General features: G+C 35.6%; 1 protein-coding gene across 1 annotated transcript; it reads left to right on the forward strand.

The window, feature by feature from the left end:
• The first annotated feature begins 1,940 nt into the window (after positions 1-1,940).
• LOC149785186 (U1 small nuclear ribonucleoprotein C-like) lies at positions 1,941-22,458 on the forward strand. The gene is made up of 6 exons (XM_089978992.1): positions 1,941-2,065; positions 4,196-4,238; positions 8,555-8,663; positions 12,208-12,303; positions 15,171-15,302; positions 22,046-22,458. Exons 1-6 carry the CDS (start codon positions 2,058-2,060, stop codon positions 22,165-22,167), a joined length of 510 nt encoding a protein of 169 aa, XP_089835118.1. The 5' UTR covers positions 1,941-2,057; the 3' UTR covers positions 22,168-22,458.
• The last annotated feature ends 4,025 nt before the right edge of the window (positions 22,459-26,483 follow it).

Here is a 26,483-nt window from a genome sequence, read left to right on the forward strand (position 1 = left end):
TGTGTCAGGAGGCAAACAGGGTTTATCCATTGCCGAAGTTAGAAAGGACATAAATACGGGCAATTTTTATCAACATTGATATTGTTTTCCAATGATACCTATCATCTATGACTGCAGTAGTTTTTTCCTTAATGTATCTACAACTATCAAGTTTTGAAATGTGACCATTTTGTAGGTCAAGTTAAATTGTTCTAAGTCAATAGCGTTTTTATTGCGATTCAAGGCGTCTTTTCCAGGCATGTTGTGTCTTCTTGTTTGGAAAAGCATATGAAACCTGTCAAGATATATAATTAACCATGGTGAATTTGATTCAGTTAAATGTCAATACAAACTCATAAAACCAGCTGATGTCATCCACACGCCAAGTTTAACCGATTATGTCAAACTTTATGTCACTTTGTGCTCTGTGTATTTCATTGTTGTCGAAATCCAGTGTTTACTCTTACAAAATGTAAAATGGTTGCATGTGAATAACCAGCAATGTTTTGTCGCATTAAATGTTTGTGTAATGCTGTGTTAAATGAGCTGCGAGATTGAAAAAGGTACCGCCCTTCCTATTGTTTTAAAAATAGGGTCAAATACTGATATAGTGCGGCCTGCAAACTGATTGGCGTCACAAGGTGTAATGAGAGATAACAAAGGTGGTGCGGCCCTTGGCCCATTGAAATGCTCTCATGCGGCCCTCAGGGTGGTTTGAGTTTGAGACCCCTGGTGTAAGGTGTACTAGATTTTAATTTGTTCACCTGGTGTCAAAGTTACTTCAGTATTAATTGACTTCAATTTAATTTATTTTGCCTATAATAAGCTTTTATGTTGTTAAATGCATACTATATGACGTCGTTATTGTACCTTCTTTAAAGGAAACTCAATAAAAGTTGAGATGTCCACATGGTTGTATTAATGTGCTTTTCCTACTTTTTAGTTGATTCAGACATAAACAAATATTTAGTCTTGTGCGTTTGATATATAGTATTTATATAGTTGAACCAGCTTAACATTTTTGAATGTTTTCTATTTTCATTTCTTCCGTAATGTAATTGTCTACATTGTTATGGTCTCATCACGTTTTTCATGTGCATCGTTTTCATATTTATTTTCGATGTTTAAGAATCTAGGTTCCATTTTTCATTACGGGTTGTAATCAATACTGTCATGTGATTTATCGCATCCTTTCAATTTCACCAGTACATATTCACCAGTACATAATTTTTTTTTATCGTTCGTCCGTTTTGTTTATATTTTTTTTAACTTCGCATATGTGGTCTTGTTTGTCCTGTAGACAGACAAAATTCTTATTTATAAAGCATGCCCTCTGTCTTTCTCCTTCAAATTTCTCAGTTTATAAACAAAACGATCATCTGAATTATATATAAGTGTAATCTGTATTAACTTCATATGTCTGCTGCTGTTCAGTTAAATATGTTTTCAATTGAGCGTATTTAATTTCTTTATTTTATAGTTGATCTACATTTGTGTTAAGAACTGAACTTCCAGAATCATGGTAAAGACGTCTTATATACTGGTTAGTTGCCTTAAGGTGTTATCAACAACCCACCGGGACATATATCTAAAATATGTTCTTTTAGTTTCTGAGATTTTCTTCAAACGTTTCAGATCTATACCACATTTTCCATTCTTACAGTGCAGTTATTTCTTATAGGGCAACGTGATACGCCGAGTCACAAAATATTGTTTTAAGTCTTGGTTATCCATACATTTTATCTTTTTGTAGCAAATCATCGTATATCGGCCTGTGAATTATACGTGGGATCTCCTTGCCTTATTTATTTATATATTTATTATTTACTTACAATAAATTCCTTTTTTTCTTCTTCTTTTTTTTTTTTTTTTGCACTAATTTCCTCATGTCGTTGCTTCTTTTTCGTCACTTATCCTAATTGTTTCGTCTTGTTTTCAAAGTATATACCAGTACAGACAAAGTTGAGAAAACGTGAACCAGTCTAGCTTTGAAGGCAAACTCATAAGTAAGAGTGTTATCGGCGTGCTTTGGTCTACACATCAATAGTTATAAAGATCTAAGGAACGGACACATAAATATGCCAAAGTAAGTAGACCCTTACACTATGTAGACATGTAAAACTGTCAGCAACTGTGTGTGTTCTAGAGGTTGAATATACAAAATTTTGTGTCGGCTATATAGATTAGATGTGTACTGTATAAGAGAGACTGAACATTGGGTGGGGTGGGGGTAGTCCTACAATGTAAGACATAGCACATTTTGTTATTTAAGTGCTATCACTATCACACCACAGAACAAAACTATCGGGTGATGTGTCTTACGTTGTAGGACGGGGGGGGGGGGGCTCGTATCGTTGCATACAATTTACCTGTCATACAAGCACTATACAATAACTACAAGAGAGGACACTTCTCTCCTTCTCGCGCGACCTATTTAAGAATAACTGCTTCATGCTACATTTCGCGTAGCGTAATAAATTTGGTACCGATGTTTAGGGCAGGCATTCGACTTTGAATGCGCATCCAAAGTTTGGCTTACTATTAGTCCTACATAGCACATGTTGAATTTTTTGAGGTGCTATGTCTTACTATCCAAATAACGGCCTTGTATAGCGTGTTCCAATGTTGACATCAGAATGAGTAATCAAAGTTTCAGGAACATCTCACACACTTGGCAGCCTATATCAACACTCTTCCACTAATTTATGTAAAATTAATATACTTTGCTGTCTTTCTCCTGGCGGAATGAAAAATACGATACTAGCAAATGGACGCATTTTCATGTTCCGTTGACATACATTTGAACTTGTTGCAATGTGACAGTAGTCCAGATATGCCAAAGTAGGTACATGTTGGGGATAAGTTTCTTGAACGAAACTAACCGTTGCTTACAGTTCCAATATGCATAATATATTTTTTATTCATTTCATTAAAGAATAATATTTCAACTTAACCTGATTTCAGCATTGTAGGCCAACGAAACTTGAAAATAGGTCCATTTCTTTTGTGAGAATTTGAATTTATTAGAGAAAAGACATCAGGGTAAGTAAAGTCTGACTAAAACATTATGACTTTACTTTGTAGAAAAACGTCATTTTAATTGACAATTGTGTGAAATATTTCTGAAAAGTTGACTTTTGTACGATGTTAGTCGACGTCAAAACATGCTACACAGCACCGTTAGTTAGGCTGTAAGACCTTGATGCCCCCAACATAAATATCAGCGTAGGACTAGGCTTACTGTCATATCTTTAATGAATACCAGACCACTTTCCCATGACTAGTTCTACAATGTAAGACATATCACCCAATATTTTTATTCTGGGGGGGGTGATGGGTCTTACTGCCTAAATAACTATGCTGTTTAGTGTGTTTTGATGTTGACTAACGGTATAACGAAAGTCAGATTTTCAGAAATATCGCACACAACTGGCAACCAATAATGGCACTTTCCTACAAAGTAAAGTTATAATGTTTTTGTCAGACTTTACTGTTGTTGTACATACATCCCCACTAAGTCTCTCAGTTATGATTTGATATTATTTTCATTTAACATTTAGCTGATAATGTTCATGTTATATAAAATATAATTTGGAAGAATAAAATTGTTTTAAAAATGCATCTGTAACAAAGTTGAGGTTGTAGACCTTTGAGACCAAAATGGGCTCAAAGTAAAACACAAATTATCTGTTCAGTGATATAAATTTATATGTCTGTTCAGTCACTCTTGTGCCAACAACAATGAATAATGTGTGTATGGCTGTGAAATATCTTATGTGATACATAACAGTCAGTACTATGATGATTAACTTCAGAAATCATATATCTCTGTCAGAACACTCCAGTGGGCAAGTGGTTATTATATCATCTGCCTTGGATGTAAGAGGTCGTGGTTTCGAACTCCAGCCAAGTAGTACCAAAGACTTTTAATAAAATGGTACTAACAGCTGCCTCGCTAAGTGCTGAGCATTAAGAGGTTACTGTTAGGACTGGATGGCCTGGTGTCAGGATAATATGACTGAGCGGGACATGATGCTACATGTCTGCGGCAAGATGCCCCAGAGCTAGACATCACTATAAACTGTCACAATGCAGACGTTGTAGAAGTATGACTGATTTTTTTAAAGTTACGTTAAATTGTCACGGCCAGTGTTTTATTAATAATTAATTGTCAACCATACCAATGTTTGAATTTTTTTTAAAATTCTCATTTCAGGTACTATTGTGATTATTGTGACACATTCCTCACACATGATTCGGTAAGTAAAGAGTACATATGTGCAGCCGAAAATGCTTTTAACAGACTCCAGTTTTCAGACATGGCTATGTATTTAACAGCACTAAGAGTAGTTTTTATAACTTAGTTGCCATGTGGTATCCTTCTCAAGATCGCCACTTCAAATTTGTAGGTGCCATTTCTGCATATTTCTTTTGCCATTTATTTTCAAACCATTTTTCATCTGTATTTCATTTAAAAAAATTCTGGCATTGGTACAAGTGTAACATATTTATGTGTCCAACAGTATTTGTTATTCCATCTGTCTCATGGTAGTGGATCTGTAAGTCAGCAGTATTTGTTACTCACTCCCAGTAGTGTAGATGCTTGTTGATAAGCATTTTTACTGCATTTGTCTCCCCTGGTATTGTTGCTACATATCAACCACTATTACCATTGTGTTTTACATAAGGTCATCATGGATATGCCAATGTTTCTGGTTCCATGAGTCATCATGGATATGCCAATATTTCTTACTGCTTCAGTTGGATTTTGGATTTATTATGTCTGTTGGTCCTAAATGCAAAGGATGCCTGCCATCATAACCAGCTTGAAAGTATCACTTTAACTTGGTTGGTCATATTGGAGTGGGGTTTTGTCTTCCAATAGTTTGTCTTAAATGGAAATCATACCAATCTTGTATCCAATATAGCCATCACCCTTGTCACTCAAAATTATCAATGATGGTTTCAACACTCGGCTGTTAAATGAAGAAATTATCATATCTTGAATTCCTGGAAATTATTTGCAGACCATAGAGCATTAGTTCATTGAAGGACTCTCGTTTTTACTTGCCAGAATTTTCTCCACTTATTTACCACTTGGTTGCTAACTGACATTTTCACTCTCTAGCACCATTTTAGTTACAACAAAAGATTATCTTTGGTGATACAGGAATAGCTGAAAGAAATGTAGAGTCTGCAACATATTCATAGGTGTCCAGTACGATATATAACATTTTATTCTGTAAACTGATTCATGGGTTCTAAATTTAGACTTGAATATAACAACTTTCAGAAAGCAGTTTTTACTGCACAGTGAGAATGTGATTGCTTCTGTTTTAGCTCCAACACCATTAGAAATGTAGGTCACAATAATCTGCATTTCACATGCTGGTATTTTTATAGACCATATACAGACCTGCCAATCCTCACTTGAATTTCACAACACTCAATAAGGATTCATGCCGCATGCAAAAAAATAATGAATTTCCGAATTCTCAGTTATCTTAAATCTAGAATAAAAGAACTTTTATCCCGTTAAGTGCTAGTCAAAATAGAGCATTGGTGACTGATGCCAATAACAGTCCTGTATGTCTAGTTGCGATGTTGGTAGAACTATGTCCAGTTGTTACAGTTTGCCCTGTAGCAAGCACAGTAGAGTATTTAATCTATATTTAAAATGAAATTTTACAAATACTTGTGACGAAAACTGGGGCCAAACTGATTTGTTTTTAAATGGCACATGTACATACTCCTAGCAACTCTGTTGTTTTAAAACAAACACTAAATGAAGACAGCTTTTTCGAGTGTAGGAATTTTTGAGATACTGAAAGATTAGCATATATCGTCAGGGATGGTCCTGGCTTTTAAAAAGCTGTCGCCAGAAAAATCGCCAACCTCAATATTTTGTCGCCAATTTTCAAAAAGCGTCGCCAAAAAAAGTAGTGTACATTTTTCCAAGTGTTAATTTAGTCTATTAATGTAACAGGCAATGAAAATTACAAAAGATGGATTAGTTAATACTTTAATTACAACAAGCATTAACAAAATGTTACAAAGTGTTACATGAAGATCTGTCGCGATTTTAAGGCTGTCCACTTGTTGAATGCAGTTTCAAAGTCTACTTTTTCACATCTGTACATGCTGATTCTCATTAAATTCTCGAGAGATGAGATGCAGAGCTTATTTCTGATGTCAGTTTTTATGAGGTTCATCTTACTGAATCCACGTTCACAGTCCTCAGTGCTGACAGGTGACACCAGTAGTCTCTCAGCAGCCCCCCCACCCCTTATGGCTAGCTTCACAAAGCTTGTAGCGACTTGCTTCCTAAATCCCAAGAATGATCACTGAATGCTGTATAAATTTTCTCAACAAGAAAAATAGGATCTCCATTCCCACGAATGAAACTTACACGAGTCAACACCTGGCAATATTGGACCGTATATATAAGCATAAATTCACACCCAATTTAGGGATTCTTTCACTCCTGTATTTTGAAAAATAAATAATTGTTATTAATTATGCAAAACGGTTTTTTTTTTTTTTGCTATTTCTTGTTGCGGAGTTTAAGTCTCTGCAGCCGTAACACAGGACTGATGGCAAAAGGAAAAGATCAATGAGTAAAATGCTGCACTGGCGACAGATGTAATTGTGATTTAGATTTTTTCCATTTGCTTTGTATTTATACACAGTAGTCAGTACTTCAAAGCTTATCAGTTTTCTATGAAGGTTCAGCAAAACTATTGTATTGGTATATGTATAAAAAAACCCAGAAGGATTAGCCATACAATTAATTGTATCTGTTCTATTCGCGTCTTCAGAAGTCGGTCAGTTGTAGCTATAGTGCAGTAGCATGATTGACTGTATCACAGCATACAGTACTCAGCCCAGATGTCAGCATAAGCAGATTATGATGTAACAATGCACTGTAAAGATGGGGTTGTCAATAAGAACAAAGGATCGTTTGTGTAACAGATTGATTCCAATGCATTGCTTAGTCAAGTTTGTGGCTTCCTTTCGTTCTGCCTTTTAATTTATCCAGTCCCAATCCATGATTGTATGTACAAATTAACCAAAAAGTATGTCGCCAAAAAATCGCCAGATGGGATATTTTTGTCGCCAATAAGGAAAAAAAATCGCAATTTGCGACATTGGCGAAGTCCAGGACGATCCCTGATCGTAATTTGCTAGAATTTATATTTTCCGTGCATGCGCCAGCACTGCTTCGTTGACCATTTGATGTTTCATCTTCTGGATTAATACCATTTTGTGCTTAAGCTATACTACACATAAAATGTTTTCACCTCCAAGGAGATGTGTATTCCACAAAAAGTGAAGAATAGATTGGATTATACCAAAAATTGGCCATACATTAAGCCATGAAACATCGATGTACATTATGCTTTTCACACAGTAGTGTGCCGCAAATTTTATAATTGGGAATGTGCACAGGGGCTCATACTGATGCTTACAATTTACCTGTCACACATGTACTGTGTAATATTATTATACAGTACGTGTATGACAGATTGTAAACAGTGATGCGAGTCCATGTGGGCATGTGGCAGAATGATGTGATAAAGCTCACTGCTGGCAAAAAGCATATAAATATTCAGAAAATTAAGAGCACCCCCAGCAGAAGTCCTGCAAGCTACCAATGCTGAAGCTTTGTTTGTTACTTTTCCTGTTGAATATAACCTGTCTTTTGGTTAGTGGTAAACAACAGTTACAGTGAGAGGGTAATTACTGTTGTGAGGAAAAATGAGACAACTTATTACCTCCTTAGGTGCTAAAAATTTGCAATAAAAGTTTGGTCACCATGATCAACCATCAGGCAAGAAGCCTGAACTGTTTTGAGAACAAATTTACCATAACCCATTTGAAGAAGTTCAAGTTTGTCACAGCATCATATCATGACAAATAGCGTGAAGTTGTGTATATAGGTAAATTTGGCTGCAAATAAATTTGTGCATATAATCAGTGTAAATAATGATTTAGTTTTATTTTGGGATTTTCATATAATGCAGTACTGACCACCAAGGGGCCCAGAGTGGCTGTGTGGTCTAAAGTGCTCACCGTTCTGGATCACTGCCATCTCACCTCTGTATGCGTGGGTTCGAGTCTCAGACTTGGCTAACATGGCTATGTGAGAAAGCCTGCCAGTAGCTTCTCATGGGTCGATGGTTCTTCACGGGGTTTTCCAGGGTTCTTCCTCCACCAGTTATACTGGCTGCCATGTATAACCTATTTTGTGCTGAAAAATGGCATTAAACCCTACAACAACAACTGACCATCAAAGTGGATGGAGCTAGTGTAATGGTATAATGTAATTTTTCACTAATTGTGTTCAACATTCAAAAATTTGTATCCTTCTTTTCATTAGTTGCAAGTCTGGAGGGTTGGCAGCTCTGCATATGTTGAGTGTCTGAACAATCATGCATGTATGCAAGACTGCAAAATAAGCACAGGTCTAATCAGTGGTTCATATTTATAGTGCAGAAAACTATTTTCATGCTTAATATGTGAAACATTCAGAATTCAGACTTTGATGCTTTTGTATGTATTTTTGTTTCAACAGCCTTCAGTAAGGAAAACTCACTGCAGTGGTAGGAAGCACAAAGAAAATGTGAGAATGTATTATCAGAAATGGTTGGAAGAACAAGTACAGAAACTTGTAGATGACACAAGTAAGTCGGATATACTATACACCAAGTTTATTCATTGCAGTTGGAATACATTCTTGTTACAGTGCTAAAAAAATTTGATAGCCCGATGCCCAGGGCTCCAATAATTTGAGATCGGGTTCGTCCTGTATTCTAAGAGATACCTATCAGTCTTGCCGAAACAAATTTTTAATTTTTAATTTGCCTGATGAAACTTTGATTGTGCTGATGAAATATGTAAATGTATTTAAACCATGTTGACATACCTGACATGTCGCAATCTAAATCATAGGGGCTTGTATAATTGCTTGCAATTTAACTGTCAGTATATTATTTTATACTATCTGTATGAGTGACAGTTACAAGCAATGATCCAAGCCCCTTTGATCTAAATCAGATCATCAATGTGACTACGTGAAATTGAGATCTGAGCTCAATCAGATTGTAGCATTCTGACAACTGAAATGATCATGCTTTGCATTCTAAATATGCAGTAAAATCCAGCTTCAAAAAATCATTGCCGCTGTTCACAAACTTGTCAAAAATATAATGCATATGGCTCAAACATTATGGTTCAAGACAATAATATGCAGTAACTTTTGTTCTTGTACATACATCTAGCATTTTTGATTTACCAACTGCTCTGTTCACCTAGTGATTAGAGTGTCTGCCTTGGATGCGAGAGGTTGCATGTTCGAACACTGGCTGAGTCATACCAAAGATTTCTAAAAATGGTACTTACAGCTGCCTGGCTAAGCTCTCAGCATTAAGAGGTTAGTGTTAGGACTGGTTGGCCTGGTGTCAGGACAATAACTGGGTGTGGCATGATGCCCCAGTGCTAGGCATCACTATAAACTGCCACACTGCAGACATCATAGCAATATGACTGAAAAATTGCTAAAGCTACATTAAAAATCCAGATCACACACGCATACTCATTGATTTACCTATAATGGGTTGTTCCACTTCCTGATCTTACCTATGCATATTAGCACAGTGGGCTAACCCAATATGGCCTTAAAACAAATTTCTTGCTATTGTCAGCCAGTTATGTAATATGTGAAATGGTGGCTTATACCCAACCTGTTTACCTTTAATTGCATTGATTTAAACTGGTCATGGGATAGCTTTACATCAACTCCAGTCATGACTGTTTACTGTTTATACATGCTATATGTAATTTTAACAGTAAAGGACATAAACTGAAAATGTTGGGGATTTTGGTGTGTTTTTTATTTATTTTGAAGATTACTGAAAATTGTTTTTGTTTTTTTTTAAAAAACATGTCCTTGTCTGGGAGGTCAAAATCTTATTTTTAGCATGACACAGCATGCTTCAGTTTAATTAAAATCAGATCTCAATTTCACTTAGGACAGTGGTGATCCGATTTAGATTGTGCCATGTTATAAAAGGTATTATAGCATCTTTAAAATACATTTACGGTTTATCAGTGTCATCAGTGTTTCTGCAGGCAAATTTTTTTAATTTGTCAACAAGCCTGATGTGCACCTCGCTTAGAATACCAGACGGTCCTGATCTAAAATTAGAGTAGCTCTGGTTGTTGGGCATTCAGATTTTTCTAGCACTGGTTTATTATTGATATTGTAAAGAAACTTTTAATTCACTTTGTTTTGGTGTTTGATCGATTGGAGTGGTGTGGGTTGTAGAGTATTAGGCCTTAGTTCACATGTGTACCTTTTAAAGAAACTGCTTGCTCTGCTTGGTCATTTTTACTTCCAGGACTTAAGAGGTAAATTGTATTAAAAATAAGGAGCTACTAACTCTTTTACATTTTATATATTTGGTAATTCATTCATTGCACTTTCAGAAACTTGTATTATCTAGTCTGGCAAAATTTATTTTCCCTATTTTAGTAACTGCTAAAGATAGTGTACTTTAGACTAATTCATGCTGATTTTTGGAGCACAAGGGAGCAATCATTTTAGTTTGCTGTGTGCATAGATCATGTAGTTTCCACAAGTACAATAACCAAAGATATTTCAGGCACCGTACAAAAACGTAACGGAGAGATACACCAACATATCTCTCCATTGTGCATGTTACAAATGGAAACAACTTCACCATTTGCATGTTAGTTTCTTTTTAAATTCATAATATCTGTAGAGTGCCCCCAAAAGAAAGCCAAATTCAAAATTTCTTCAGTCTGTTCTAGTATCCATGCTTGCATCAATGCACTTAAATAAGTAAACTACAAATAGCCGAACAAGACTAAATAAGAAACTGTTCATAAGTTCGTAATGCCTTTAATACACAAGAGTATTACATTTAATTAACTTTTTTCCGTAATGAAATAATGGTTTTATTGGCTATATCTTGCAAAGGAAATGTGAGCTAAGTTACTTTTCCAAGGACAAACTGAAGCATTTGACCTCCATGGGTATCAAAAACAGCAGCCCTTCTGAATGCAAGTCATATGCTTTACCAACTAGGCTTCCAAATGAAATGCAAGTCCTATGCTCTACCAGCTGGGCTTACAAATGAAATGCAAGTCCCATGCTTTACCAACTGGGCTTACAAATGAAATGCAAATCCTATGCTGTATCAACTGGGCTTAGAAATGCAAGTCCTATGTACTGCCAACTGGGCTTACAAATGAAATGCAAGTCCCATGCTTTACCAACTGAGCTTACAAATGAAATGCAAGTCCTATGTACTACCAACTTGGCTTAGAAATGAAATGCATGTCCTATGCTCTGTCAACTGGGCTTACAAATGAAATGCAAGCCCCATGTTTTACCAACTGGGCTTAGAAATGAAATGCAAGTCCCATGCTTTACCAACTGGGCTTACAAATGAAATGCAAGTCCTATGTACTAACAACTAGGCTTCCAAACGAAATGCAAGTCCCATGCTTTACCAACTGGGCTTCCAAATGAAATACAAGTCCTATGCTGTTCCAACTGGGCTTAGAAATGAAATGCAAGTCCTTTGCTCTACCAACTGGGCTTAGAAATGAAATGCAAGTCCTGTGCTCTACCAACTGGGCTTTCAAATGAAAGATTAACTGCATGATGTAGAGCTTTGATGACTGATAATTTTATTATGGCTTGTTACAACAGTGGTAGGGATTTAGTTTTAACTTGTCTGTCCATCCATATGTCAAATGTTGGTTAAGCTTCGTGTTGTTGTAGGTCAGTTTTCAGACACTGTTTCCATTAAAGTCTTTCATAATGCCCAAGCCTTACTAATTTGATTGCGAAAATTCCTTTTATATTGGAGAGATAAAAGATAGTTTAATGAATATTGGATATACTGACTGCTGCATCCTACATGTTCATACTTCATCTTTACATATTGGTCCCTTGCAGAGAAAAAGTACATGATAATAAATATATAGATGTAGGATATATGCATCATGGACCAGGTACATGTCTACATGGAGAGAACATCCTTTTTGTAACAGATACAGCACCTTAATGAATTTTCAGGCTGACCCTAATACAGAGTGATTGCAGTATTAAATTACAGCAGAATAATAATTTTTCAAAGTACTTTTGAAGCTGTCATATGAATTTAGTATTTAATGGCATATCTTCTTCATTTTTAGCTGCAGCATTCAAAGCTGGTAAGATTGAGACAAATCCTTTCCAGCATGGGGTACCACCCAACATAGGAGCAATGATCCCACCTCCACAGGGTATTGGTAAGTTGTAGCTAGGATATGGTCAGGGATTTTTTTTTACAAAGCTTCTATCCATGATGGATGATAATTGCATGGCCCTTGTCCATATCTTTGGCTGTCCATACAGCTGATTGGTTTGTGGAGAAGATATAATTCACCTCTTGATATAACAACCAGTTTAGGTTTCCAGCCATTTTGTTGTCATAGTTACTACCTGATCATATTAGTGTCATACTGTTATGTGAAAATGAGAAGAATAAGTTAAAAACAATGATTATTACAAGAACAATTATTATATCATATTCTGTTTCCTCTAAAGTATTGATTTCAGCTGTAGTTCTCCTACTTTTTCCATTGTAACTTGAATATTCCATCTGAATGAATTTCATGGTGATGGGAATTAACTTCATCTTCTTATCTATATCTGTATTTACATCCATCAATATGTACTAATTAAGAACTTAGAAAAGCTTGAGGGTTGATATTAATTAGTCCAAAGATTCAAGTCAGTAATATCTGAGTCTTGCATAATGACCATTTGCCAGAGTTAGCAGTTGAATTTGTATTTGCAAGACAGAGCCATACTGTGGCCATACCTATGCACCTACTATGGTATGTGTACAATTCTAGTGAGAGTTAATAGAATCCAAATATTTCCTTGGGTACCAAACATTTTTTTATGGCATCCAGAGCACCAAGTAAGTTCCAAATTGTTAGCAAAACTGTGGATGATTTTCTGCTAAATTGTTTTTTTTTTTGGCTATACCATTTTGGACCCAGTTTACTGTCACCATCAAAGTCTATAACACATTTTGAAACACCTGATTTGATAGTCCCACACTGTAAGATGCCTCCCCTGATATTTGTACTTTTTAGGTTGCCATCTTACTGCCTAAATAATGACATTGTGTAGCATGTTCCAAAGTTGACTAACATTGGAACAAGAAGTCAAATTTTCAGGAATATCTCACACACTTGGCAGTCTACATTGACACTTCGACAAAGTCATATTGCTTTAGTCGGACTCTACTTATTCGGATATCTTTTTTCTAAGAAATTCATATTCTGGCAAAAGCAAACAAAATATGTTTTCAAGTTCTGGTGACCTACAGTTTAGTTGGCTGGAATGTGAAGGAAGCCAGGAATGCAGATGTCAGATTAAGTTGAAACGTCTTTCTTTAACTCATTAACCACTGGAGGTTTTGGGTTTTGTTTGCCTGAAATGCGAGTGGGAAACACATTTTGGGGGCTGTTTCTGAATACATCCTAATACATCGACTTCCAGTAGATTTTCCATTAACAAAATGCCTAGTTGCGTTAGAAGTTAGAAACATTGTTTTTCATTGGCTATTTTGATCGTGCATGAGCTGAAGGGTGAAAGTTGGATTTCTAATTTTTTTTTTTTTTTTTTTGCTTAGCAGTCCCATCATTTTCATATTGAGATCACTCTTTATTCCAAAACCCATCTTATCCTACTTTTTGCAAAGGTTCACCTGTCTGTGCAGTTGAGACTGGTCTGCCTTAGATCTGAGGCCTTAATGTCTAAAATCCAGACACGACATCGGATTCTGACCACAGGCAAATCTTATGTGGGAAAAAATTAGGTTTTTCCTCTATATTTTGTAGTGTGACTAGAACATCCTGATTATTTGTTATCCTTGTATAGCTACATCTGTCTATCCTTCTATAATACCACCCACTTTAGTATATCATAAATGACCTTGACACTACAGAGCTCGGCAGTAGGCTACTACCTCCTACCACAGACGTTAACGAGTTAGCAAATGAATATAAATATACTAATATTGAATAAGTTATTTAGATCGCTTCATCTCATTCAAGATACTTTTCATCCTTTTAACAGATTCCAGGCTTCCATCTCGATGACTAAATGTGATTATTAAATTTTCATTCATGCTAACAGTCTGTTAAAATCAACGATGATCTCAAGATGGATCAGTACATTAAACTGATTCCTCGTGGAATGAAAAAAGCATCCAGAACTTGCCTCAATCGCATTGCTTTGTACTAATGAAATTTGAATCTGCCGTGATAACATAATAATTATGCTTATACCAGGAGGGATAGACCGGTAACTTTGGAGTAAATTTGTAAAGTAAAAAAATGTTTTGCATACTTCCAAATACATTGATATGTATTTTATGCAGTTTTTGTCAGTTCATTGGCATGAGATATACAGGTGCCCTGCATATCTAGAGCTGATTATGCCTGATGTTTGTATCAAAAATACACTACTGCTTCCTGTCATACCTGTAAAGCAGTATCGTTTCTGTCAACATTAAGATTTTTTGCTAACATGTTTTAAAGTCGTATATTTTGTACTTAATTTGCTGTATTCACCTAAAACTTTTGTATCATAGTACTCTGTGCTTTTCAAGTATTATATACTTCCTGAGTATACCAGCAAAAAAAAAATTGATCTTAGAAATGTGTGTATAATTGTCAGTATCATTCCTCTAGTAAATTGATTAGCTCCAGTGGTCATTGAGCAGACATTTTTCCTGAATGGATGATCTTACCAACATGTGGTCTTCACCAAAAGAATTTGTAAGACATGTAGTTGGTCCTAAATGAAAATACTGCAGATATTAAATCCCATGTGGCTGCTAGGATGGCCATCTTGAGAATCTTCCTATTGATAATCCTGAATGGATTATCATATTGACATAGGTTTACAAATTACCAATATTAAGAGAGGTTTTCATTGACAAAAGACTGCACAATCAGTGCGTATATTTCCAGTATATTCTTCTTTTAAACTCTTGGTATAAATTTACAATGCAAAAGCTCTTTGGATCCATGTGATTGCATCAGATTGTTTTCCTTCTATACTTACTTAAATGGCAGTCAATTATATTCTTTTTTAGCTGCTGGAGGAAGGCCAAAGGCCCCTGTATCAGTTGCTCCACCAATGTCTGCCCCCATGGGAGCTCCAATGTCACAGCCAGTGCCCCTTATGGGGGCACCACCAGCTGGCCCCATGCCACCAATGATGCCAGGTAAACTGATAGTTTTGAAAACTACACTTAATCTGATCCATTTTTTTTCTAATGGAAACAATGTTACAGATTTGTCAAAGCAGCTGTAAGTAATACATGTGTAACTTGAAAATTGTACTAAAATGAAAGTAAGTTTTGGAGTTATTTAAGTTCAGAGTTGTTGTAAATTGTCATCCTACTTGTGGCTGAGTGTTGCAGTTACATTATAGCTACTCCATTCCCATGCCCTCACACTGGTCCTAGGTAATAAGATATCAAGATGATAACTGAGGTTGACTGGCATGTTTGGAATGGTCAGTTGTTAAATGTCTCATAGATTCTCAGGTTTTACTCATCATACAGTCTGTAGTGGTCTGCATATTTAGGACTTTCAATTTTTCTGGCCTGTAACAAATTTTGCAAAATGTGGGTCCAGTCATTCAGGCAAGAAGGACTTTCAGAATTGCACAGATAATGTCAGTCCACCATCAAATATGATTGCCTTTACTCAAAATAGAAAAAACTGAGTAAATTCTCAAAAATTGCTTACTAGATTTTTGTTTGTTTCAGTGCAAAACAACACAGGTAGGTTATTTATTGTCAAGGCCTTGAAATAAAGTGTCTTACCAAAGGACAAAGCATTGTATCTGAACCAGGTTGACCCTATGATAGGATTAGAATCCACACCCTTTCAGATGTGAATACATTTTGTACCTGCTTCAAAAGATATTCAGGAGGCCTGTACTTTCAGAATTTGATCTAGAGTTAATGGGAAGTATCAATCACATGCAGACCTATCATTTTTGTCCAAATGGTGCTGATTTGGCACAGATCCTCCTTACTTAAAGGCCTTTAAGATTTGTACAGAAATGATTCTCAGGATTCCCGCACGGGTCTGGAAGTCTGGAGAAAGTCTTAAATTTGAAAATTGCTTTTCATGGTTTTGAAAAGGTCTGGAAAAAATTTAAAATGACTTAAAAGTAAGGAAAAAAATACTTTTTGTTGTACCAGAAACATGACTGCTCTTTTTGGAGCTCTTCTGGCATTACTGTAGAATGCAACATCTTAAGGCACATATAGTTGATAAATGCATGGGAGAAGGCCACTCTGTTTTGACTAGTGTTTGCTGACTCCGTGAGGATTAATCTACTATTTCATGGATTTTTTCATTAATTTCATTTTGTGTTGTGCTAGTGAGTTTTTCATTTTAATTTTGTTGGATTTTATTTGATTTGACATTCTTGGACCATACTTTTTGTGTGCTTGTGTGGACCTGATATTTAAAGAATGCCTGGACATTGTGTTTATAACCCTCTGTGGAAAGAATCTGATGACTTTAAAGCCTGGATAGGGCCTTCCAAACGTTAGACTAAAGCATCATGTGTTACATGCATTGAAACTATAATTTTTACTATAATGTTGTGGACTGTAAACAACAGATTGCAAGATTTTGCAAAGGTAAATAAAATATTGTAGGTTAAACTTAATTTCTTCATCTCCGCACATTTTACTTGCAATTTTAAGTATTTTAGCCTCATTAGGTCAATAAATTTGTCACATGGTTAAGTCTAGATTTTTTATTTTTCCTGGAAAAGGTCGGAAATCTATTCTCAGAAATGCTCCACATAAATTTTCCAGAAAAGACATTCTGGTCAGTACTCAAAGAAACCTTTTTTTTAGACAGAGGCCCAGTGCTGGTGACTTAAATAAACTCACAAGCCCAGTCTCCAATTTCCACATGCCCAAATTTTACCCTTTTTAATATTGTCACACAACATTGCAATAGCTACAATTTGAATATAAATTCATTAGGATTCAAATGGGTTTGAAGTTAATTGCATGTGACATTAGTGTTCATCACTAGACTCACTAGGGACTGGGTGGTCCTGGTGTTCAAACATCTTTGCTGGATTCTTTGAGTGAATACTCGTCGGAACCTTGATGATGTATGTTGATGTGTTGTTTGTAATACGTTCAAAGAATTAATATTCCTTCCCCCTCCCCTTTTATTTTTTCTCGTGTACTTCACAGCTCAAAACGCCATCAACCAAGAGTTCTGAAATTTATTGCAGAATGGGGGTGCTTTGCAGATAATTAATTGCTTCCATAATTGGCTTAAAAAATGAAATACACTTGAACTTTATTTCAACGGCTGATTGCAATCGATCTCCAGTCGAGTCTTACCAAAGACTTGCAAAAACGGTACAAATAGCTGCCGCGCTTGGCACTCAGCATTAAGAGGTTAGTGTTAGGACTGGTTGGTCTGGTGTCAGGATAATGTGACTGGGTGGGACATCATGCTACATGTCTGCGGCATGATGCCCCAGTGCTAGACATCACTATAAACTGTCACACTGCAGACATTGTAGCGATATGACTGAAAAATTGTTAAAGCTATGTTAAAAATCCAAATCACACACACAAATCAACAGCTGAAATGATCATGCTTTGCATTCTATATATGCAGTAAAATCCAACTTCAAAGAAACATTGCTGCTGTTCACAAACTTGTCAAAAATATAATACATATGGATTAAACAATGTCATTCAAGGCAATGATATGTAATATCATTTGTTCTTGTACACGCATCTAGCATCTCTTTGACTTACCTGTAATGGGTTGTTCCACTTCCTGATCCTACTTATCCAAGTTAGCACATTGGGCTCACCCACTGCAACTTTAAACACATCTCACAAGCTGTGTTCGACTAATAAGTAATCTGTGAAGTGGTGGTGTATACCTGGCATCCTTGCCTTTAATTGCAGCTATTTAAACTGCCCAAGGGATAGGTTTACATCTGCTCCAATCGTGACAGTTTACTGTTAATACATCCTACATGTAACAGGCATATACTGAAAGTGGGGGGGGTCTTTCATTTTGTTTGTGAAGATTACTAAAAATTGTGTTTTCTCATAACACAAATGTGTCAGGAGATTTGGGAGTACAAAATTGAATTTTTAGCATGACACGACAATTCAATTAAAATCAGATCTCAGTTTCACATAGGACAGTGGTTATCTGATTTAGATTGCACCAATGTTGTGCATCACCATCTTGAAAATATGAAAATACATTTACACATTTCATCAGCACAATCCAATTTTTTTTAAACAAATGTTTTTTTTAAATACTAACCCCGTAATAGGTCGACCACTGTGTAGAGGAACCATCCCAAGGTCACCTTATAATCAAACGTTTCTGGTTATCAGATAATCTAGGGATAATAAATATAATCTACAGAAAAAGAAAACATGCATGCACACATGCATATTGCACACAATCTAGGTGACATGGATTTTGTTATATTACAGTATTTTGTTCCTGTTTACCATCAAGTCAAATACAAGTTACATGTTCATTATTGAGGTCCATTTTTGAAGAAATTGGTCCCCTTTTTTTATTTACCTTAGCAGTGTATTTTTCAGTGTTAAGCAAAAATAGAAGGAGCACAATCCAAGTTTCCTCAGGCAAATTATAATTTTGTTTGACAAGCCCAACATGCATCTCACTTAGAAACAGGATGAGACCAATCTAAAATTAGAGTGTGCCCTGGGCATCAGGCTATCTGCTATAGTAGCACTGCTAGTATAATGGGCTTTCAAATTTATAAGAATTATGCTGATTTGTCTTCAAATATGGCCAGCATTACTGAAAGTGTAAAATCCTTTGAATAACTTCTCAGAAACCAGTGAATTTGACCAGAATTTACTGAAAGCATTCTGGCATGAAAGCTTCAGAAATTTTTCATATGATGCCAATCTGCAATGAAGCAACCTTTAATAACTTTTCTTCTTAAAAAAACAAACAAAACAACTCCATAACAGACTATGATAATATGTGTTAGAAAGTGTCCTATCTCTTTATTTCATTATATTAATTATTTCAGTAGTCTGCAATAACCTTTAACTTTCTTGTTGAATCAGAGTTTCATAGATAGTTACATCTTCATAAAGGTTTTATGTATGTTTGTATGTATATATGTATGTATTAGAGGTGTGCTGTATTACCAGTTTACCATGGTATTTTTCCTAGTTTTATGTACCACGGTACTTTTTCACTGTATTGTTACTTCAACAGTTTTGTTCAGTGCTATTAACAGCATGTTTTCGGTTTACATGACAGAATTCATTCGGAACACTATACATTCGGGCCTGTGATAGAATTTTTAGGACTGTTTGGGATTTAATTTACAATACTGTAAATTCCTTTAAAATTTACACTTTTTATTCTAGGAAAATAAATTATGTGTTGACCTTTATTAAACTTGTTAGTTTTGCTGTTTTTGTGTTGCTTGGTTTCACACCATAGGATCATAACAATGTATGCGTGTTTTTAGATTCAAGTTAGGGTTTAACAGTGCATATCACAGTTTTGGTTGTATGGTGCTGATTAGAAGTAAAGATATACAGTATAAACAAAACAAAATGTGTAATCATCTTTTCTATTATCTCATCATCAGTTGGTCATTTGGAACATACGACCAATCATCTTTTCTGTCACTTGTAACACATGGCCCATGATCAGTTGGCCATTTGTAACATGTGAGCCAGCATCAGTTGGTCATGCATGATTCTGGAACAGTTTAAAGAGGCATTGAACTTCTATTATTTTTTTTAAAGTTGATGTTCAAGAAGAATGAAGTGTCATAGAAAAATTATTTTAACACTTTCTGCATGGCCTCCAAAATATTTTTGTTTTTTCCTGTTTTCTGAGCAAACGGATCTGCATTCACATCATAAGCAATTCTGCTACTACTACTACTACTGGGTAGTTAGCATTGCATATTTATTAGCACCTCTGGTTATGGACCAGAAGAGCTTATGGAATGGTATGTTGTCCATTGTCAGTTGTTTGTCCATTGTCAGTTGTTTGACCATCAGCACAAGTTTGTTATTGGTACTTCTCCAAAACTACATGGAGGATAGCCATGAAACTTTAATCTTTCATCTCTTGGTCTAGTTGTTCCTAAATGAAACTTTGGTGGTAGTCTGACATCTGATGTGACTGCCTTTGCAATTATCTGAAAATCTTGTTATTACTACTATTGGACTCATGGTTGTGTCAATATGGGATTTTCAGTAAAATATTTATAATGTTTAGTAGGTCCTAAATGAAAATGTTGCCAGTCTACATCCAATATGGTCACAATATGGTTATCTTGAAAATCTTTTCACTAGTCCTCATACTTGGGTGGTCATCTCAACATAAAAAAGTCTTCTAGAAAATCTTATCACTAATACTCATACTTGGGTGGTCATCTCAACATAAGGCTGTCACTAAAAAAAATCTTGTAGAAAATCTTATCACTAATACTCATACTTGGGTGGTCATCTCAACATAGGAATGTCACTAAAAAAAATCTTGTAGAAAATCTTATCACTAATACTCATACTTGGGTGGTCATCTCAACATAGGGCTGTCACTAAAAAAAGTCTTGTAGAAAATGTTATCACTAATACTCATACTTGGGTGGTCATCTCAACATAGGGCTGTCACTAAAAAAAGTCTTGTAGAAAATCTTATCACTAATACTCATCAATGGATGGTCATATCAACACACGTTTTTTTTTTCACTGAAAGACTTTTGATGTCTAGTTGGTCCTAAGGTGCTAATCTGATGTCCAATGTGGCCTCCATGGCAGCCATCTTGAAAATCTTGTTGTTGCTACTCCTAAATGGATGGTGGTGTGAACATGGGGTTGTCACTTAAAGACTTCTTATGATGTCCTGCTGGTCCTGAAAATAAATTGTGCTGATTGGCCATTTTGAAAATGTGATTTCTACACCCTGTGAATGGATGGTCATATGCACATGGGGTTTGCACTAAAAGACTTTTTATGGTGTCTAGCTGTTCCTAAATAAAAATGGTGTTGATCTGACACCCATTATGGCCACCACAGCAGTGATCTTAGAAATCTTATCACAGCTTTGATCAGAAAGTCATATTGTTTTGGGGTTTTCACCAGAAGACTTATGATGTTGAGTCAGTCTTAAAAACTGCCAGTGTAATGTCCAGTATAACTGCCACAGCAGCCATCTTGAAAATCTTCTTATAACTGTACAATCTGAATGGATAGTCATATCTTGAAAATATTATTTTGTCTACTCCTCTCCAAATGGAATGCTATATGAACATGGGGTTTTCACCAATAGACTTTATAATATCTAACTAGTCCAAAATGAAAATGGTACCAGTCATATATCCAATATAGCTGCCACATCGTCTTAAAAATCTTAGTGTCACTGCTCCCCTTAAATGTTCACTGCTCCACACATCATTAGATGTAGTCTGCTTATTGTGGTAATATGGATTGACTTACACGATATGTTCATTTTGGCCTGGACCAGCTGATAAATTGGTATATCATTATGCTTGCACTGTGTTTTGTTTATATGAGCTTAATAATTCTGGCTTTTATACATGCACTGCAGTACAGTTTTCCTTGGGTGGGCCAGTCCCCTTATGAATATTCTATTGGAAGGTCAAACCAACATATTGTTCCGGTGTACCATTGTTAATTATTTTAACACTTGTGTGTAAATAAGGGGTGAAAACAAATTAATGATAACACAAAAGAGACAAAAGTCATCTCCAAGTTTTCCAAATAAAATTTTATTATATAATCAACACACTTGGCCTAAAAAAGAGGCAGGTAATAAGAAAGTTGGTGTAGGTGGCTACTTTAATACACTATTATATGTTAATTATAATAGAGTTAATTCATCTTATTATATTCACAGTTGTATCTCATTCTTTTCTTAGGTATGAGACCTCCAATGGGACCCCTGATGGCAGCTCCCATGGGACCCCCAATGGGTATTGCTTATGGAGGTAGACCACCACTGATAGGAGGACCACCACCTGCTAAGATACCAAGAAATTGATGTATCAGTGGGACTATATATTTGCTTGTGTATGTGAGTGTGTGGAGTTTGGCTGTGGAACAATATTGTCAAGAGTGGAAGAGGAACAATGTATTGTCAACATTTGAAGAGGAATGTCGGTTTTCATCATATGTCATTATTGCCATTTTGGATCTTTTCATCTGAGATCGTTCTTAGGATATTTTAATGTTATATTGTAGTAGCACTGTACAGTTTTTAAAGTGAATTTATTTCCTCAAGTTTCCGTTTTATTTCAGAGATTTTTGGTGAATTAAAGAGTACACACTTTCAGTATGTACATTTGTGTATACACAGCATGTTTGGTAGAGATACTTAACTTGACCCAACTGAAGTAGAAGTAAGTACAATCCAGTTTGGTCAAGGAACTTAGAGCAAAATTATTAGGCGAAACCCATTTTTCTTTGAACCACAATGACCGTGACCTTCTTTTGCCCCAAAATCAATAAGTGTTTCCATGCTTAAATTACAAACCCTTTACAAACTATGTTCAAGTATAAAACCATTTTTCGATTTATGTCACAATAACCTTGACATTTGACCCTAAAATCAATAGGCTTTTACCTTACCCAAAATGCACGCCATCCACAAAGTTTGCTGTATGTAAAACAGCTGTTATTGTGCAAAAACCAGTTTATCTTCCAGCCAGAGTCCTTGACCTTTTTGGTCCTGAAATCAGTAGGCTTTTCTTGTACCCCAGGTGCATGCCATTTTCAAAGTTTGATAACTGGCAAACTCATTATTTTCTGTAAATGAAATAGAGTACATGTGGGGCCCCAGGTAGGGGAATGGTCTAAAGCACTTGCCTTTATCAATCATTGTCATCTAACCTCTCCCCTCGTGGGTTCAAGTCTCCGGCTTGGCCAATGTGGGTATGTGAGAAAGCTGCCAGTAACTTCCCTTCGGTCAGTGGTTTTTTGGGGTTCTTCCTCCACAATTTATACTGGCCACCATATATGGTACCCAAGTCGAGAAATTATTGTAAGTTGAGGTGGACAACAATATCTTGTACAGAATGTTTTACAACGAATTCTCAGCTGAAGCTGGAGTGCAAAATGACCTCAACATGAGAGATAAGGACTTTGCTCCGGAAATAGTGTATTTAAATTTTTACAAATCCAATGGAAGAAAGACTGAGGGAGTCCTGTCAAGATTTAAGGCATGGTTAGAAATCTGCCATATTTGGAGAAACTTTTGCTTCATGTTTAATTCACAAGAGACATTCCACAATGTAAATCACCTAAAATATCAAAATTAGCTAAATCCACTTCGGCTTTTGAGTTTCAAACATATGTTCTGCAGAATTGGATTTTTTTTAGGAGCAAGTTAAAGTAGAGGGACTTGCAATTTGTCTATTAAAGTTACAGAGGTAATCAAATTTGTTTAGTAAATCTGAAAAACATTTAATAGGTAGAAGCTGTTGAGACCATCGTGACACGTGCAGGGAAATGTATATATACATTTTAAGTTCTTGTGACTGTTCAAGTAGAAGAAAAGGAAAACAATACTGCAATATTATTTAGAATTCTTAATATAAATCCAAATGAATATTAAACATCTAATCCACATGTAAGAAAGGGACCAAATCTTTTATTTCTTAAAAATGTAAGCTTTAATCGTCACATAGGTTCAGTGCATCAATAATTTCTTGAACACATAAAAAGGGAGTGTTTAAATCAGTGAATTTAATTACTGTTTGTAAAATTTGCCCAGAAATTTCCTTGGAAGTATAGTGTCTATTCAGTAAGTAGAATGTAAGAAAAGGCGTCAGTTACTGGTCCAAAACCTGTGATTGCAGATTAAATCCATTCCTGAGTCCTTTACATTATTAAAAATTAAAAGCAAAACAGTAATTTCACATCTGAAAATGCTGAGATGGATCACGCAAATGCACAGTATATATAGACTCAGCATGGTTACATACATATATATCCTTGTGGTTAGAGCATCTGCCTAGGATGCAGGAGGTCGTGGATTCGATCCCCGGCCAAGTCATACAAAAGACTTACAAAAATGGTACTGACAGCTGCCTTGCTTGGCGCTCAGCATTAAGAGGTTAGTGTTAGGACTGGTCGGCCTGGCATCAGGATAATGTGACTGGGTGGGACATCATGCTACATGTCTGCGACATGATACCCCAATGCTAGACATCACTATAAACTGCCACACTGCAGACATTGTAGCGATATGACTGAAAAATTGTTAAAGCTACATTAAAAAATCCAAATCGCATGCGCACATACATTTATATGTTTAGGGTTGTACAATCATTCTTTTTTGTTAAGTATACATTAAATTTTTTTTAAAAAAATGAGTGAATGAAAATGGGATATATAAAAAATAAAATACCTCATGTTTGGTTCCTGATCCAGGAGGGGGGACTCATTTGATATGCATAGGAACATGACAGCCTCGACATTCCTACACCATATCAAACTGGTTCTTTCGGCCCAATTTGAACAAAGCATGTATAGTTTTGTTTATGTATTTATTGGGTATTAAGTATTTATTGGTCTGAAGTAAACAATTATCAGCAATATTTCGACAGTGAATTGCACACACTATTTAATATAAAGTCTTGATTGTACAGTGTGTGTTTAAAATCTCTTCTTGGAACTATTTGTAACTGATTACATGGATGAAGAAAAATGTTACATGGTTTGTTGTGTGCCAAGGCACTCAAAAAAGCCAACCCCTTAATTCAAATTCCTCCCTTGTAAAGCAGTAAATGTTTGAATTCGGTAAATGTTGTATGATCCTTGTGCACATATGGCTATTTTCATCAAGGAATGTCTTAAAATTACATGAAAATATGGGTTTTAAAAAATTAAGCTCGACCTTACTGTGACGTTGACATATGAAGTACCACATGGCATACCATTTGAGATTGATGTACCTCTTGGTAAATTAATCCATGACGAGAAGTCCAAGTAAGTCTGACATTACTCACTTGACTGACATGTACCTAATGGTGGTGCTCTACAGTTAGTCATTTGCATAGGGTGAGATTTTAAAGAATTAGAATTTCCCCAAGGTTTCCTCATTGGTCATGCTGGCTATTTAAAAAAGAACTTGTAATCATATGTATTGTTAAAATCCCTTTATTTTGGTGTATGTAATATGGGTTATAGAATAGATAGCTTGGCTTTACTTAGATGTGCATCTATCCAAAAGCTGCTAGCTTTGCTTGGTCATTTTCACTTCCAGGACTTTAAAAGTAAATTGTTTTTTAAAAAAAAACCATTACTTTTATGTACTTTTTATATACACCACTCCCTCGATATCTCGCGCGCTGATAACTCGCGAACCCGCTTATAACGCGGTGTCTGGCGTGGATCCTGTTTTTTTTTTTTTAAAGAAAATATTTTTAAAAAATGAAGAAAATCATGATAAGAACTGGTGAATGAAACCTTGATATATCGCCCGTTTTATCGTCGAAAATGGTGGTTAGTGCCCGAAAAGTTAGAATCAACATCGTGAAGTTTTCAGGTTTTAATAAGGTATCACATATCTTGTTAGATTTTATCGGAAAAAATATTTTCTCAGTTCACTGTAAATAATAATACTGTATATGTATACGGCGAAACAGCAATCAATGAATTATAGTAAATGCTAACAGGTGGCAACACTGAATGAAATGAACACTAATTAAATATGTCTTGTCAGGGGAAATTAGTGTTTTAATCTTTTTATTGTGTTGCAGTGTAAGCAGTATAATCGTTGCATGTTCTCTTCTATTCAAACATGAAAAGAGTCAATTGACCGTCACATCGATGCCCGCGAGCACATCTGTGAGAACCTAATTAAGTGCCGGCTGTGTTTGTTGCATTGTAAAAATCAATTAAAATAGACCTGCTTTATTTTATCACGTTAAGTCAGTCTTTTGTATCAAATCAGGTAAAAGATGTACAAAAATACAGAAGTTCAAAGGAATGCAAATCCTACATGCATAAACTCTTGTGGTCAATATTGTGTCTCAACATCAATCAATTTAATTGGACCAATCGAACATGGTTTCAAATGGTATGTACTTATTGTCATTAAAGTATATATTAATCAGTAATTTATCCTAATCATTTGTAAATGTGATCATGAGAGCAAGGGAATCAAGCGAAAGGCGTACTCGGTGAATGAAAAGCTTACTGTCATAGAGAGGGTTCGTAATGGTGAATCAAGATCAAAAGTTTGTAGTGAACTTAAACTTGCCGAGTCGACACTCAGAGGTTGGCTCAAGGATGAGCAGAAATTTCGGGATTATTTGCATGAAGTTGATTCTGATGATGGATTTAAACGGAAAC

Source organism: Sinohyriopsis cumingii, chromosome 13 (genome assembly GCF_028554795.1).
Source record: "Sinohyriopsis cumingii isolate HCF-2022 chromosome 13, ASM2855479v2, whole genome shotgun sequence".
NCBI classification, from domain to species: domain Eukaryota; kingdom Metazoa; phylum Mollusca; class Bivalvia; order Unionida; family Unionidae; genus Sinohyriopsis; species Sinohyriopsis cumingii.